Genomic DNA, 15701 nt, shown 5'->3' on the forward strand with positions numbered 1-15701 from the left:
ATGCACTGAGTCAATGCAGTTTTGCTTATGTATTTAAATCTCATTGTAACTAATTGATTGATCTTCTGTGTGTCTGCCTGCCTGCACTCAACAAATCTTAAAACGGCCATCAAAAATACTGTATTCTGATTGGCTGTTATGACAAACGTCTCGACCCGAGCCATCCAATTCGAATATTAAGCTGAGGAACTGTCAAGAGATCGCTGTCATTTCGGCAGTTGTTCTCAACGAAAGAACAAGTTACTGGAAGGTACCGGAAGCCTGTAACGTAACTGTAGGCTACACATTATCAAACAGTATTGTTTCGATGATACAAAACTTTCTTAAAGAACAACAACAACAAAGCGAAAACGTTGGGGCAACACTTAGATATCAATGACATCTTTTATCGAGACTTTTAAATTGGCGTGAGTGGAATATACTTGAAAGCAGTCGTAAATTGTGTTTTATACAAGGACCCGACGAAGACCCGACAGGACCCGACAAGTACCGAGTTTAATTCAAGGTTTATATATTTCTGATACACCATGAAAAAACCCGTCTACCGATATTTACAAGACTTCAACTCGAAGCTATACCGCATTGAAATATTTGTCAACCAATCCTAAAGCCACGCTAGTAAATTTTCTACTGAATTCATATCTTCGATTTTTGACTTTTGCGAAAAGAAAAGTGTTTCCTATAATATTCAGTTTGCAAAGTTTCATCTACACGTTTGCCTCCTTTAAAATATACCTAAAGGAAAATATAAGCAATTTCTTGCGTTAAATAACCCAGCTGTGTACTTTAAAACTAGAAAAAGAAAAATCGCATCGACTTGCATATAGACCGTTGTCCTGCAAACTATCAGTGTTCATAGACACAGGGAATCTACAAATGATCAGTGAGAGATACGAAATTGACCATATCTACATATATATATTAATATTTTAGTGCCGTATACATCAGCTACGGTTGGAAAAGCAAATTTTAAATATAATTCACTTTACATGTGAACTTATACAACAGGGACGGAAAAAAATCGGATCGCCTAATTTTTTTTCCTTCTTGGAATCACGAAGACACATCGATATAAAAAAAATATTCTGAATTTCATAAAGTCTTTGCCTTGTTAATGAACCACGTCTGTTAATCGTGGACACTTAATCACTTTAATGGCAGTTCTCCACTCTTAAGAGTTTTGGAAACGGTCACGTGATCTTTGATAAAGGTAAGTAGATTTTATACACCGTGAAAAATGGAATTGCATGATATATATGGAATGAGTTGTTCATGTATCCGTGTCGTTTATTGAAATGTATCTATCGAAGATTCTCAATAGGCGACTATACGGGAGGATTTTTCAATCCGAATAATTATTAAATATTCCAATCGAATAATTAATAATTACAATCTATTCGTATATACTTTCTCCACTCACAACACTTTTTCATGAAAAATTAGTAATAATCATATCATTCTTAAAAAAAGTGTCTATCTTTTTTGTGGCTTCTTATTACAGCTAGAAATTACGGCTAACAAAGTGCATTGCCTTCGAGATTTTTAATATTTCAAAAAACTTCCAACTTGGTTAAAGTGAAAGCTGATTCAGTCACGCGCCGCCTTTCCAGATACATTACAATATAGTGTGATAATTAATTTAAACATTTGATCGTTGCCTGTTTTCTTTGGTTCGTTAACAATGTGATTGGTGACTGTATAACATCACTCGAAAATAATATCACGTACCTTTATATATTCTCTATTTTTTTTTAATTAAACGCACAATGATTAATCGAAAGTTGTTAATTTTCGGAAGTCACGATTAATGAAATGAGACAATAGGTAAGTTATGAAATATGAATTCAAACCGAGGATTATAACTGACAATGTCTAGGAGATTTAGCTCCTTGCACAGCATAGCAATATAGTATATATACGCCAGACCACGCACAAACACACACATATCTTTTTCAGCATTGGGTGATACACAAAAACCAGCTTTTACTTACGTGAACGATTACTTATTAATATATGCAGTCATTAATTAACAACAAACTTAATTAAGGATTCAAACTGACTCAACGTAACTCTTTTTCCAAAGGTTTTTTTTTTTTTTTTTTTTTTTTCCTGGTCGTAAATTTCCCCGGCCATATTTATCATAAATTAGCTAAAAAAGTTAAATAATAATAATAACAAATCATTATCCCGCCAGAGTCAAGTATGTATTTATTTGATGTGCAGGTGGAGATGGAATAGTGCTTTAAAATTTCTCCATCACCCAATCCTTAAATTCTGAAGCCGTATGGACATTGCAACATATGAATGGCCACCTGGTTCCGAATATCCAACCAAGCAACCAAGCAGCAAATATTATTTCATTATCACTTTCAAGTAATTAGAACCCGCCCCCCCAACCCCCTGTCTGTAATTTCGTGTTTATTGGTTCCTTACGAGTGTCACTAAGTAAATCATATTAGAAAGTTAATAGAAGTAATTTTTATGTTTAAAAAAAAAAAACTGCAAGATTTTGCAATCTATATAGCATTTAACTTTTCTTGCCAATAAAGTAAATAGTTTTCACGTTCAATGAGTCCATGGTATATGTCTCCATGGAATTGAAATTGTCGTTATCTGTCACATTTCTATGTTATGGAGAGAGAAAAAAACTGTTCAAAATGTGCTTTTCTACCGCCAAAGCCTGATTATATAGCGAGGCATTAATGGAATTGTTCGATTCGTTGAGATTTTCAGTTATAGTATATTATTGACATGTGATTCCAAACAGTTTAAAAACAAATCAATTATGCCTACGTCATAGACGTTGGAGCCGGAGGAAGCACAGATGACACCCTCCCCCTCCCCACCACTACAACTGATAAACCAGTAAAATACCCCTCTTCATAAATTACAAACACTCTTTGTTTTTTTAGTAAAAATTTATTCGTGTCATATTTGTTAGTAAACTGTGATCTGTTGTTCTGTAATTCATTTGTTGTCATTAAATTAATAGGGCCACTTGGTATATACTTAAAATTGTCCCCTTTTGTGAAGAAATGAAAACGTAATTACAATTGTGCACTTGTTACCGAAAAGCATTGAAATACTGGATTTTATGGTGCACAAAAGGATTCAGTGTGTCAGGAAAATTCGTGTCTTCATTTTATGGTTTGCCCTCCATAATACATCAAAATCACATGACCCCATGCATGTCACTCGACGTTTGCACCCCTTCTCCATGCTCGCCTCGGATTCCATTCTCATCCTCCGTCAACTTTCTACTTATTTTAGAGTGTTTTAAATCATTCTAGCTATAATGAAGTGTCTGCTGATGATAAATTAAGAATCAATTGGTTTATAAAAGAATTATTGCCAAAGAAATCAAAACTGTTACCTATAAGTATGTGATGTTTACAAAGTTGGAAGTCTCTTTCCTCTATCTTTTCTAACGTAACATGCTCCATTTATTTTAACGCTTCTTGAGGTTACAAATGTAAGTTTCGGACACCCCCCGCCCCCCACCCTCGACCCTTTCCAGTAGTTCTTGTCGTTGAAGGAAGTAGTGAAAAGTTTAGTTCAAAATCTAAGACAGGCTTGACCCACATCGCCAAAGCTGTATAGTTACGATATATTAAATCTATACCTTATTTTTGACCATTTGTGGGGGAAAAATTGATTTACGATCGAAAGGTTTATTTTTAGACAACTATAATTCCAACGATGCTATAACTGCACACATCAGGGAAGCACTGTTTCATTCCGCCTTTATTAGAATCATGCGTAACAACGAGAACACGAACACGCTCAATATTCGACATCAAACATTTTCAGTGGAAAAATGTAAGAACAATTAGCGAATGTGAAGGAGACCAATACAAGACCGTTCAAAGAGACATTACGGCCTATACATTGTTAAGTATTCTAACTATAGGGCGGCCAAAACCTTGAAAAACTGAGTTCATTTCCACAAAAATAATCTCTGAAGTAAATGGATGGGTTCTTATCAACGGAATTTGGGAATATTCAACCCTCACCCACCCCCCACCCAACCGCCTGACCCCAACCCACCCGACCCCAACCGTAACGAATTAGACAAGTACGCTATAATATAGCTCTTGTTTCTTGAAAGTAAGGAAATCTTTTTTAAAAAATCGCCCCAAAAACGCTACATGTTTTATTTACTACTCTTATAGAGACATTGTCCGTTCTGACGTCAGAGATGTATAGGATTCGAAATTTCAATCGAAAATATATTTGATTGAATTATATTCAATCTGTGTATAACCATATGGTAGCCATTTATTGCGTCGTTCTTCGTCAAGACAACCAAAGCTCTCTGCGTTTTTTTGCGCTAATCAGCGGTCAACACCAAATGAATATTAATGCTTGGATTTTATTCGATTCTTAACTTTTCGTCCGCAGACAATTTTTGATACTTTATAGGATGTTCACATTTAAATGGCAAATGGAACAAAACGATAATTTTGTGGCTTATAATTCATGTTTCGAAATGAAGGTGTAAACTGGTCAAGCTAATGACATAAATTTTGTAATTTGGGGATTTCTTATCTCAAGCATCGAAAACAAAATATTGAGAAATGTCGGCCAGCTTGAACCGAAGTCGACAGAACGTTAATCAAACTCTATGATAAAGTAACGTTACGTTAATAAACCTAACATAAACAGCTGAGACAAAATGCCGACGTCACACTGACGTCAGAATGTAGTACAAAATATACAAAGCGAAGTAAAATTTATATACCTGTTTTGTTCTAATTCTGCATTTTGTTATATATGGCTCAAAATAGATTGGATTCATTTTCCAAGCCATAAAATATGAAAGGATTATTGATGAAACCGCATCACATTACCTATCTGACGATGAAGGGTAGAGAAAGGGGGTCGCCTAGTCCCCCAAATATATGATTAAAGTGTTCCATTAAGTCACACCATATAAAATTCACATAGGTGAATAACTGACTTACTTATAAGATTCTTTTGAATTTTCGAAGTCAACTATTCTTTTTTTTTAATTGTCTTGCTTTATTTTATGCATTTATGAAATTGTTTATCGCATACGTAATTTGATTAAACTACCCTCTCTGATGTTCCTATAAGTCTACCTCAATTTATAAATTTTTGCTTAAAAAAAGCAACTTTCGGACACTTTCGACAGAGCAGATGGAAACCATGTCTTTGGTAGAATACGTTAATCTAACTATGTTTATTTTTCAAAGCCTTTGGGGTCACAATGTGTCTATCTGGTGATAAAAGCTTTTAGTCTATAGTTTGAGTTTTTAGTTCTAAACCTGTTTACTTAAAAAGCAGATTTTCTTAGGGGCTTGAAAATATATCAAAAGAATTTGCGATTTGTTCCAAATACCTCCTTGAACAAACATATTAAGCCGCCAATATTTTATGCAATCGATAACCAGGTAGATATTTTACTTCAATTTTCTATTTTTTTTTCCTGTAAGAAAGATATATATATATAAAAAAAGAAGAATAAAGACAAAAATCAATGCAGAAAATTAAGAAATTGGGATAAATTTTCCAAAAGTAGTTAAAACAATTAAAATCTATCGCTGGGTGACATTCGTTGCACCTGCGCTGAATTAAATTAGATCCATTCGCTCTTAAACTTTCCTATTCAGAGAATGATAGCATAAAATCGATTCTGATTTTCAGCTAACAATTTGGTAAATGTCAATAAATTTCATACAAAGGATCGCAGTCGTTTCTTATCCGCGAACGCAAAGGATGAGTGGCGTGTGAAAGGGGAGAAGAGCGGAGCGGGAAAGGGGGCATCGTTTCTCCGGGGCAAAAATATATCACTCCTCCGGGCTCGGTATACCCCTTCCACAAATATTCATATCCCTAACTTTATAAGCAGGGTATTTGTGTTGAAAATGAAATTAAAAAATAACCCTAACCCCTAACTGATTCTGGGGCTAATTTGTTTCTGTGTGATCCTTTGTTCCACCCAACCACTGTTCCTCTCTTTCTCTCATAGGCAGTACATTGCCCTGAGATAGCCTGTATTACAGTGGTTAATGCGGCGGACAAGATGCCATGTTTACGATGTAATGCAAAATTGTTTCACCAAAATACACATATCCGGCGCCAGAAACACACTGTATACAACATCCATTTTTTTTTTTATCTATCTATACTTAAGAAACACTCCAACTTGCACTTTTCACAATTTTTCAACTAATGTACTTTCGAAAGGGTGATAGATTATCAAGAGACGCCATCATTTTCAATAAAAATTAAAATAATGAAAAACTAATTCTGTTGATTTCTACAACTTTTTACGTGTTACGAATTCTTAATGCGTACTCAGGCCAATTGAGTTTAAAACGACGACACTTTTTTTTCTCTCTCGAAAATAATGTCATATAAAGTCGAAGTAAACGCAAGATTTGACACGAAATTTCCTCGCAAGATACGCGGAATGACAAACAGGATAGATAAGTATACATTTAACGGAAAAGTAAAAGCAAGTCCGTCGAGAGTTGTATGTATACTACGCATGAATTCTTGGTAACATGTAGGATACGCCTTGCGTACTATTCTCTTGCGGTATACACTCGTTCAGCTATTGCTGGTTAATAACCGCAAACGCATATATACCCGGTATGCAAGCACCCGCACATTATAGCTGTTCTTTTGAACGTCTCTCCTCTTGTACTACGTCCCGTATGAAGTACACGTGGCCTTAAGAATATGCATACCTCTTATTGCAGCTACGGGAAATCACTCGTCGATGTTTGTCAACTTTTATTCAATTGTTTGTTATCGCGGTTGATTCCCTCCCTCCCCACCCCCTTATTTTCTATAGCTGATACAATGACTCGATGGCCAAATGATAAGTGACATATTTAATGACGTCATTTGACACCTTCGAAGAGTACCACCAGTGTGTTCAAGGGTTCTTATACTGTGAATAAGCAGAAGAAAAAATAAATATATATATATTGCAATGAACTTTATTATATCATGACTATTTCTATCGTTTTAAAAGAAATACATTCTGTGAAGTCAATGACCTTTATGTTTGGTTATTTCTAAATAGTACTTCTCAAAATTGGCAATTGGATTCGTGTTGGACGCCATCCACAGGTTTCCTGTTGTTTGTATACTGTATGTGAAGTCTCAACAGAACATTAACTTAGTTCATAGTCATTAGAACTTTATATATATATATATATATATATATATATATATATATATATATATATATATACAGGCGCGTATCCAGGATTTTCTAACCCGGGGGGCGCGAATTACCATCTAAGCGGAGCGCCACCATCGGTTGGCGCGGAGCGTACAGGAAAATTTTTGGTTTTGATACCCCCCAGATCACCGGAAATGGCACTTCTCGGGCTTGAAAATGAGCAACCAGATGTACACTTTTGCCTGAGAACCAAGTATTTCCCAAAAGTTTTTTCCATCCATAACCTCTTTGAAGATTGTCACCAGTCACACATGATGTTCGACCTGATTGCATGTCCTATGGATCATTGCTTTTGTAGGTTATTCTACGTCACGGCCCACAATATCCGAAAGCCCCACTTTTCAAGGTTTTAAGCCCATTACTTGTTGAGAATTTGAAAATTCACTTTTCTCGTGAATAAAATCACTTGAAAACATACCCATAATGTTGCAGAAAATTCAATCTATAGACAACCAATATAGAAAAACCTCCTTGAACCCCTAACAGACAGGTGAAAATTGAACGAGTAGAGGAAAGTATGATGAAGAATGTTGGTGATGAAATTTTGGAAAATTCCGACACAGTTAATTTATTGGTGTAGAAATATTGCAACCTCTTATAATGGCTTTTACAAAACTTGGTTGAAGGAACAGAAAAATAGCAGATATTTCCGATATCAGGTATATATATCGAAACCGAAGACTTCACTCATAGGCGTAGGTCCCGTAGGAGGCGGGGGCTGCAGCCCCCCCCCCCCCCCCGCAATTGTTTTCCCTTTTTTCGGGCACCTACTGAAAGAAAAATAAATAGCAATGAATAGCTTAAAATGATCTCCTTGGTAATTGAAATAAAGTTGTAAGCTTGGCCGACATTACTACTGTAAAAGAGAGTTTTGACATTGCATGGATCTGTATGGTTTTTCTCCATCTACATAAGACATTTGGTTGTTTACATTAGCATCATCCGGCGGTATACTGTGGAACTTTGACGGACCGTGCGGTACACGATGCCATACAATGTAATGAGCGATCTTGCCTATATGATATTGGCATCGATATGTTGAATGCGCGCTTCGCGCGCGAAAAATTTTGACTTTTTTTTCGGGCAAGGTCATTACAGCCCCCAAATCCAATCTGGCTCCTACGCCTTTGACTACACACATTGACAGTTTTTGAGGCTGTTCATCGTGGAACATGCATTTCAATGCTCATTGATATGATGTTATATCTGCTCTTTGCTTTACAAATTCGAACAGGCGTGTAGCGAGTAATTGCCAAGGGAGGGCGAAGCCTGTAGGCAAACTATCTAAGCGAAGCGCCACCATGAGTTGGCGCGAAGCGTACAAGAAAAATTTTGGCCGAAAATGCCTCCCAGATCGCTGGAAATGACACTTCCCAGGCCTTGTAAGTTGCATCTAAGCATTGTCTATTTTGAAATTACTAGCGATGTCATAAAGAAAATTTGCTCGGGAGGGGGGGGGGCGGTCGCCCCCTTCCCGAAATGCGTTATGTTCCCCGACGACTCGGTCGAGTTCAAGTACATTAGTGAGAGAGGAAAAACGGAAACGTCAAAAATGGAGTTTTCGGGGTAAGGGGTAGGGTGAGGCGCACACCCCCTCCGTAATCCTTGATCTGTCACTGGCTACCCTGTGTATATAATAGGGATCTTTCTCTTCCCGAGGTCTTGGCTATCTTCTACTCCCTCCTTTTCTCCTTTTTCTCTCTTTTTTCTTTTTCTTTTTCTTTTCCCTTCCTTCCTCTCCTCCTTTTCTTTTTCCCCCTCCTTTTCCCTTTTTTCTTCTCTTTTTTTTTCTCTCCTCTTTTCCTTACCCGGGGGGCGCGCGCCCCCAACGCCCCCCTGGATACGCACCTGATATATATATATCATTTGACGTTAAAATGTATTAATGTACATATATTGTACATAAATTATATTAATGTACATATTCCTGTACTTATAAGCCCTAAAGGAGCATCCTGAGCCGCAAATCACTACCAATCAAAATATTATTTTATTTGTTGGACTGAAAAACCCTTAATTTATGCTCAGCTTCATCCATTAAAGCATGTAAGACACATCTGGTTATCGCGTCATCTCCACCCCCCCCCCTCCACACACACACAAACTGACACCCATGCTCACCGTCACGGGCAATACATCAGGCGACTTCAAATCTTCAAGATGTAAAAGTCAATTTCAAATTATTTTCACTCAATATACATTCGAAACTTTGAGTGCAATCGAATCATCTCGTAACAGTGAAGTTAATAAGTGAGTTTCCTGTATGTAACCCATGCCGTTTCGATTTCCATTCGCGCATGCGCACCGTTAGTATTGGATTATTAAGAACAAAGGGTCTTTCGTCTTTGTCTTCGTAAGTCGTTTGTTTTTTTCTTCGTTCCTTTCATCATCTTCAGACGTAATGCAAAATTTTGGGTAATAAAATAACCCTTTGTGCAACAACAGTTTAAGCGCAAATTTCCTGTCTTTTGTTAAAAAGAAAACATGTTATTAACCGTTAATAAGTACAAATGATTAGTCTGTGTGTCTTGGACAAACCCGTCAATGGTTATTGGATAATGAATTATAGCAACGGGAACAATTTAAACAAATTATCAGCGATTATATAAGGTGGCTATAATCGTCCTATGTAATTAACTACAAAGTAATTATCTTTTGTAGTTGGTATCCAGTACTCCTGGAAAGTAACTTATGTTTATATTTATATTACGATTTTCATTTATATATATATATATATATCTATATATATATATATATATATCTATATATATATATCTATATATATCATATATATATATATATATGTATATATATATATATATATAATATATATATATATATAAATATATATATATATATATATATATAGATATATATATATATCTATATATATATATATATTTATATATATATATATAGATATATATATATATATATATATATATATATATATATATATATATATATATATATATATATATATATATATATATATATATATGCATGTGCATGTGTAGGCGTCCGGAAATTCCACTGTATTTGACATGTTAATGCCACAGTAAGATTTTTATGGAGGGAGACGTTGGAATTGATATACTGTTGTAAATCATACGCGAAGTGAGCCATGCAATAATCTAAATGTTATAGTCGATCACCTGCCAGTGATAGAAAACCTATGTTTATGTAGCCTTTTCCATCAATTCTATGGGGCTGTTTTGTGTGTGTCGTTGTGTGTGATACAGGGCACACATCTATACTACAATCGTGCGATGACGAAGTTTTAATAACACCGCGTGACCAGAAGTCTGACTATTCAAGGGTTTTCTGAGATATCCTGCATAATTTTGCTGATTTTGATGTGGGTTGTGTGACTCCCATGTAGTATCCGTATACTGGGCATTAGTTGACACGCCGGAGAGGCCAAGGACCCCCTCCCCCCACTTTCACCCCCATCTCCAAGAGGCAACATCGAGAAGAATACTGTGTGTGGAGTAACTGCGTGAAAGTAAGGAAGAGTTTAGGCGAGGCTTGCATCATTGTGACAAATATTGAGTGAGAGGAATAAACATGAGTAAAATGCCTTTGTGAAATTGAAAACTATTTTCAAACCCCCGCATAAAACAAAAACCATTACGAACAATGCGAAGTAACATGTACATAAACTAAACAGGCAGTTATTTCAAGCAAATGTTAATATCTCAAGTTGGCAGTAAAGTAATCTTACCCCCCCCCCCCCCTCTGCCCCTTTGCAACCATATTCTCTTATTCTAAGAAGCTATTTGCGTCCATGCAAATAGGGGTATCATGGATACGGAAGTTGCGTAAGAATGGGAATAGGGAAAGAGGTGTTCTATCGAGTCCCAAAAGTAAAATTCGGAAATATCTAAACAAGTAAAAAATTAACAATAGTAAACAAGAAAATAATAATCAAACAAAATTTTCAAGTGTAAAAGATGTGCCAGGTATATCAATGCACATGTGACAGCCTATCATACGAAATATATGCACACTTGATACAGAAATTCATGATCCACTCACATGCATGACGTTGTCCTATAACGGCCTGAATTGTTGCTTGTTTTAGTTGTTATAAAGTCATTGTGTCTTCATGGCGAAACAATTGTTATTCCTTGGTTACACAACAACGAGGACTTGAAATACGGTAACGTCATGGCGACCCTTATTCGATTATGTTGTCTGTCTTACTGTCTGTGCGCCTTGCTAATTGCCTGGTGATTGTTGCTTTTGTTTTTGCTCGGTTGTTCCATGGCGAAGCTTGAATGACCAAAATAAAAGAGCCCCTCTTATCTCGGCAGAGCATTTTCAGTTGTTTCTATTAGCCTACATATCACGTTATAATGTACATGCTTGTTTAAATTATTAATATACGCTCTTTTTTCTTCTTCTCCCTCTTATTTTCCCCTTCGATTTGCATGTAGTATAATTACTGTCATTATGTTCTAATCAACCTCACACCCACACATGTACAAGCTTATACGCATGCAGAAACTTTTTTTAACTTTTAACTCTCTTGTCATCACGTCTAGCAGATTTTAGGGCGATGTGTTTCGTGACAAATTTGCACTGAGTTATAGCACTATCAGACGCTAAATAGGCTGGAACTGGGCAATTAATTGGCCTAGTGCAGTGGTCATCTTTCGAAAAGACGAAATCTGTACACTAGGGGTCGTGATGGAATAAAGTGAAATCGACTAAAGTTGACCGTGAGCTTAGTGACGCTGTGTTTGTTATTGTAAACCGACTTGGGGTAAACAAAGAGATATTACTTGTCAAGGGTAACGTACGCTGGCAGGATTTAGGGCCTCTTAAACTTACTCGTATCGTTTAAGTTGACTGCATACTCGCGAGTCACATTATTAAGGAAAGGAGGCCTTTCCTGATCCAGGTCACGGGTATAAACTTGCTGCAAATTTATTTTCGTTCCCACCAATGTAGAGATTAATTCATCTAATAGAGGGCGTTTTACCACTTTGTCAACGTAAAAGAGTTATCGTGCTTCTGTATATATAAAGAGTATGTGTATGCCATAATCTATTATTCGAAGTGGCATTTTTTGTCCACATCACGCCAATTACTACATAAAACTAACAACAACAAATTACATAGATATCACAAAAACAACGAACGGTTAGACACAGACAAGCTCTGCTAGAGAAAATCAGAGTTTTTTTTTTTTAAACAGCGAAAGGAAATGAAAGACAAGATTGGTAAACACATCCGTAGCATTGACGAACAATATGTACACGGGTCAGTACAAACTTGCGATATATCGAGGAATAGTCACAGCCTGTATATAAAGGAATGTACGTTAAAATGTATAAACTTCACGTGTATGTCATTTTTTATTATTACTTTGGCAGATATGTGAAGGCCCATATGAGCATCCGTATTCTCTCACCTCAGTTTTTGTGAGTACCTCACGCTGGTCTTGGAGTGGATTTTGGAGCCGTTCAGAGCAGCAAAAGAGTAACCATGATGAGAATACTCCAGAGTGTCGTTTTCCTGGGTAAGTGGTGAAAATTATTTTACAATTTTACGAAAGGATACTTTTTCACAATTTTTCGGAGAAAAGAGGGAAAAAAAGTGAATTCTCTGAGATCCATCGTCGCGTGCCATACTTGTGACATGGACTACGATACGCCGGTCAAGTTGAAGGAGGTATTCCAATGGCATGATTTATATCCGAAATGTAGATGTAAATTATTTTGAGTCAAATGTGTGTCTGTTTATTGAAATATTTATATATATAGTATATATATATATATATATATATATATATATATATATATATATATATATATATATATAATCATATTTAGAGGTACCTCTGCGGGAACAACCCCCCCCGCCACCATCACCTATTGCATCACAGTGTGATCTTCTTTCGTTCCGGAGATATCCTAGCTTAGTCTGGGAGCTGCCATTTTGTTAATCTGTGATGTCATAGTGCCATTAGGTTCTGAATTCCTTTAGTATACTTTCTTCTTTATTTTTATTTTCAATGTAAAAATGATCTATTATTGATTCTAATATTTATGATTTATATTTTAGATTCAACATTCGCAAAACCCATCCCCATTACATATTTTTTTTCAGGGCGCAATTACAAATACCCACAGTGCAACCCCTCCCTTCCCGCCACACTGAAAAATAAAATATTAAAAGCGTAGTGTATATGGTACATAAATATATAACATGTCTGTGCCTTACAACCTTAACAGTTGAAAATTCTTAAAATTATTTCAAACGTTGCAAACCATAACATCTTGTTGAATCCAAGCATTCTCTATTTCTCAAAGGGGAATGAAACAACCCCCCCCCCCCCACACACACACACCCAACCCGTATGAAAAAGGTGGTTGCCCCCTGATTGTAATAAAGAAAAAAAAATAAGGACAATTAAACATGTGAGGCTTGATGATGTCAAACTTATATTTTATCAAGTCAGCCTTGTGTGTAGAAAACCTTAAATCTGTGATATCCCCCAAACGGAATTTGACTTCCTTTTTCTTCGTATTATCAATTCACAGAGAAAAACAGTATTTCTAGTAAAGATGCATATATACTGATGAAATCTTAAATATACGGAGAATAATTAAAAGCAAAGCCCAAATTGAACCCGTATCACATTCCAAGGATCACTTTATATGAAAAAGACGAATACAATTGGCAGGAAAGTAAATTGTTGAGAAGAATATTTATCGTGGGGATCTGATTAAACCCAACTTTGATGGATATCTTCTGGGGGTTATGAAAGGGCTTTGCCATTCGAAAAATGTTTAAATTTAATTGTTGAAAGGTTGAAGAGGGTGAGAGGAAATCAAATGTTTTCTTGTGATTCGTAATGACGGATGTTGAACAAGTTTGTTTACATAAGAACACGTAATCTGAATAGCAAACATTATAGCAATAATTAGGTGTAACAAGAAGTATATTACTTGGCCCTGATTGGAATTTGGATAAAGCATCTTAAACAGGTTTTGTCCAAGCGAAATTTAAATATAAGCAAAAGTTCCCATAATTAACTAATTAATCCATCCCTGAACTGACAAACAAACATTTATCATAGTAACATCGCAATTTACAAATCAACAAATCATAGAGTAGCCTTGACACAGGTGCGTATCCAGGGGGGGGGGGCGTTGGGGGCGCGCGCCCCCCGGGTAAGGAAAAGAGGAGAGAAAAAAAGAGAAGAAAAAAAGGGAAAAGGAGGGGAAAAAAGAAAAGGAGGAGAGGAAGGAAGGGAAAAGAAAAAGAAAAAAGAGAGAAAAAGGAGAAAGGAGGGAGTGGAAGATAGCCAAGACCTCGGGAAGAGAAAGATCCCTATTATATACACAGGGTAGCCAGTGACAGATCAAGGATTACGGAGGGGGTGTGCGCCTCACCCTACCCCTTACCCCGAAAACTCCATTTTTGACGTTTCCGTTTTAACTCTCTCACTAATGTACTTGAACTCAACCGAGTCGTCGGGGAACATAACGCATTTCGGGAAGGGGGCGACCCCTAATTTAGTAATTTCAAAATAGACGATGCTTGAATGCAACCTACAAGGCCTGGGAAGTGTCATTTCCAGCGATCTGGGAGGCATTTTCGGCCAAAATTTTTCTTGTACGCTTCGCGCCAACTCATGGTGGCGCTTCGCTTAGATAGTTTGCCTACAGGCTTCGCCCTCCCTTGGCAATTACTCGCTACACGCCTGTTCGAATTTGTAAAGCAAAGAGCAGATATAACATCATATCAATGAGCATTGAAATGCATGTTCCACGATGAACAGCCTCAAAAACTGTCAATGTGTGTAGTCAAAGGCGTAGGAGCCAGATTGGATTTGGGGGCTGTAATGACTTGCCCGAAAAAAAAGCCAAAATTTTTCGCGCGCGAAGCGCGCATTCAACATGTCGATGCCAATATCATATAGGCAAGATCGCTCATTACATTGTATGGCATCGTGTACCGCACGGTCCGTCAAAGTTCCACAGTATACCGCCGGATGATGCTAATGTAAACAACCAAATGTCTTATGTAGATGGAGAAAAACCATACAGATCCATGCAATGTCAAAACTCTCTTTTACAGTAGTAATGTCGGCCAAGCTTACAACTTTATTTCAATTACCAAGGAGATCATTTTAAGCTATTCATTGCTATTTATTTTTCTTTCAGTAGGTGCCCGAAAAAAATGGGAAAACAATTGGGGGGGGGGGGGGGAGGCTGCAGCCCCGCCTCCTACGGGACCTACGCCTATGAGTGAAGTCTTCGGTTTCGATATACCTGATATCGGAAATATCTGCTATTTTTCTTTTCCTTCAACCAAGTTTTGTAAAAGCCATTATAAGAGGTTGCAATATTTCTACACCAATAAATTAACTGTGTCGGAATTTTCCAAAATTTCATCACCAACATTCTTCATCATACTTTCCTCTACTCGTTCAATTTTCACCTGTCTGTTAGGGGTTCAAGGAGGT

The 15701-nt window shown here is 36.7% G+C and overlaps 1 protein-coding gene across 2 annotated transcripts in view; it reads left to right on the forward strand.

Moving 5' to 3' along the window:
* Window positions 1-15701, forward strand: part of LOC139984918 (G-protein coupled receptor GRL101-like) — a 57111-nt gene that overhangs the window by 13402 nt on the left and 28008 nt on the right. The window contains exons 1-2 of one of the 2 annotated variants that reach the window (XM_071999051.1): window positions 200-1210; window positions 12601-12746. In XM_071999051.1, coding sequence (XP_071855152.1) covers window positions 12713-12746 — 34 coding nt within the window. In that variant the 5' untranslated portion in view covers window positions 200-1210; window positions 12601-12712. Of the gene's footprint in view, window positions 1-199; window positions 1211-12600; window positions 12747-15701 lie in introns of those variants that run through there. The other variant, XM_071999052.1, reaches the window with a different exon arrangement.

This window comes from Apostichopus japonicus, chromosome 17 (assembly GCF_037975245.1).
Source record: "Apostichopus japonicus isolate 1M-3 chromosome 17, ASM3797524v1, whole genome shotgun sequence".
Classification (NCBI taxonomy): domain Eukaryota; kingdom Metazoa; phylum Echinodermata; class Holothuroidea; order Aspidochirotida; family Stichopodidae; genus Apostichopus; species Apostichopus japonicus.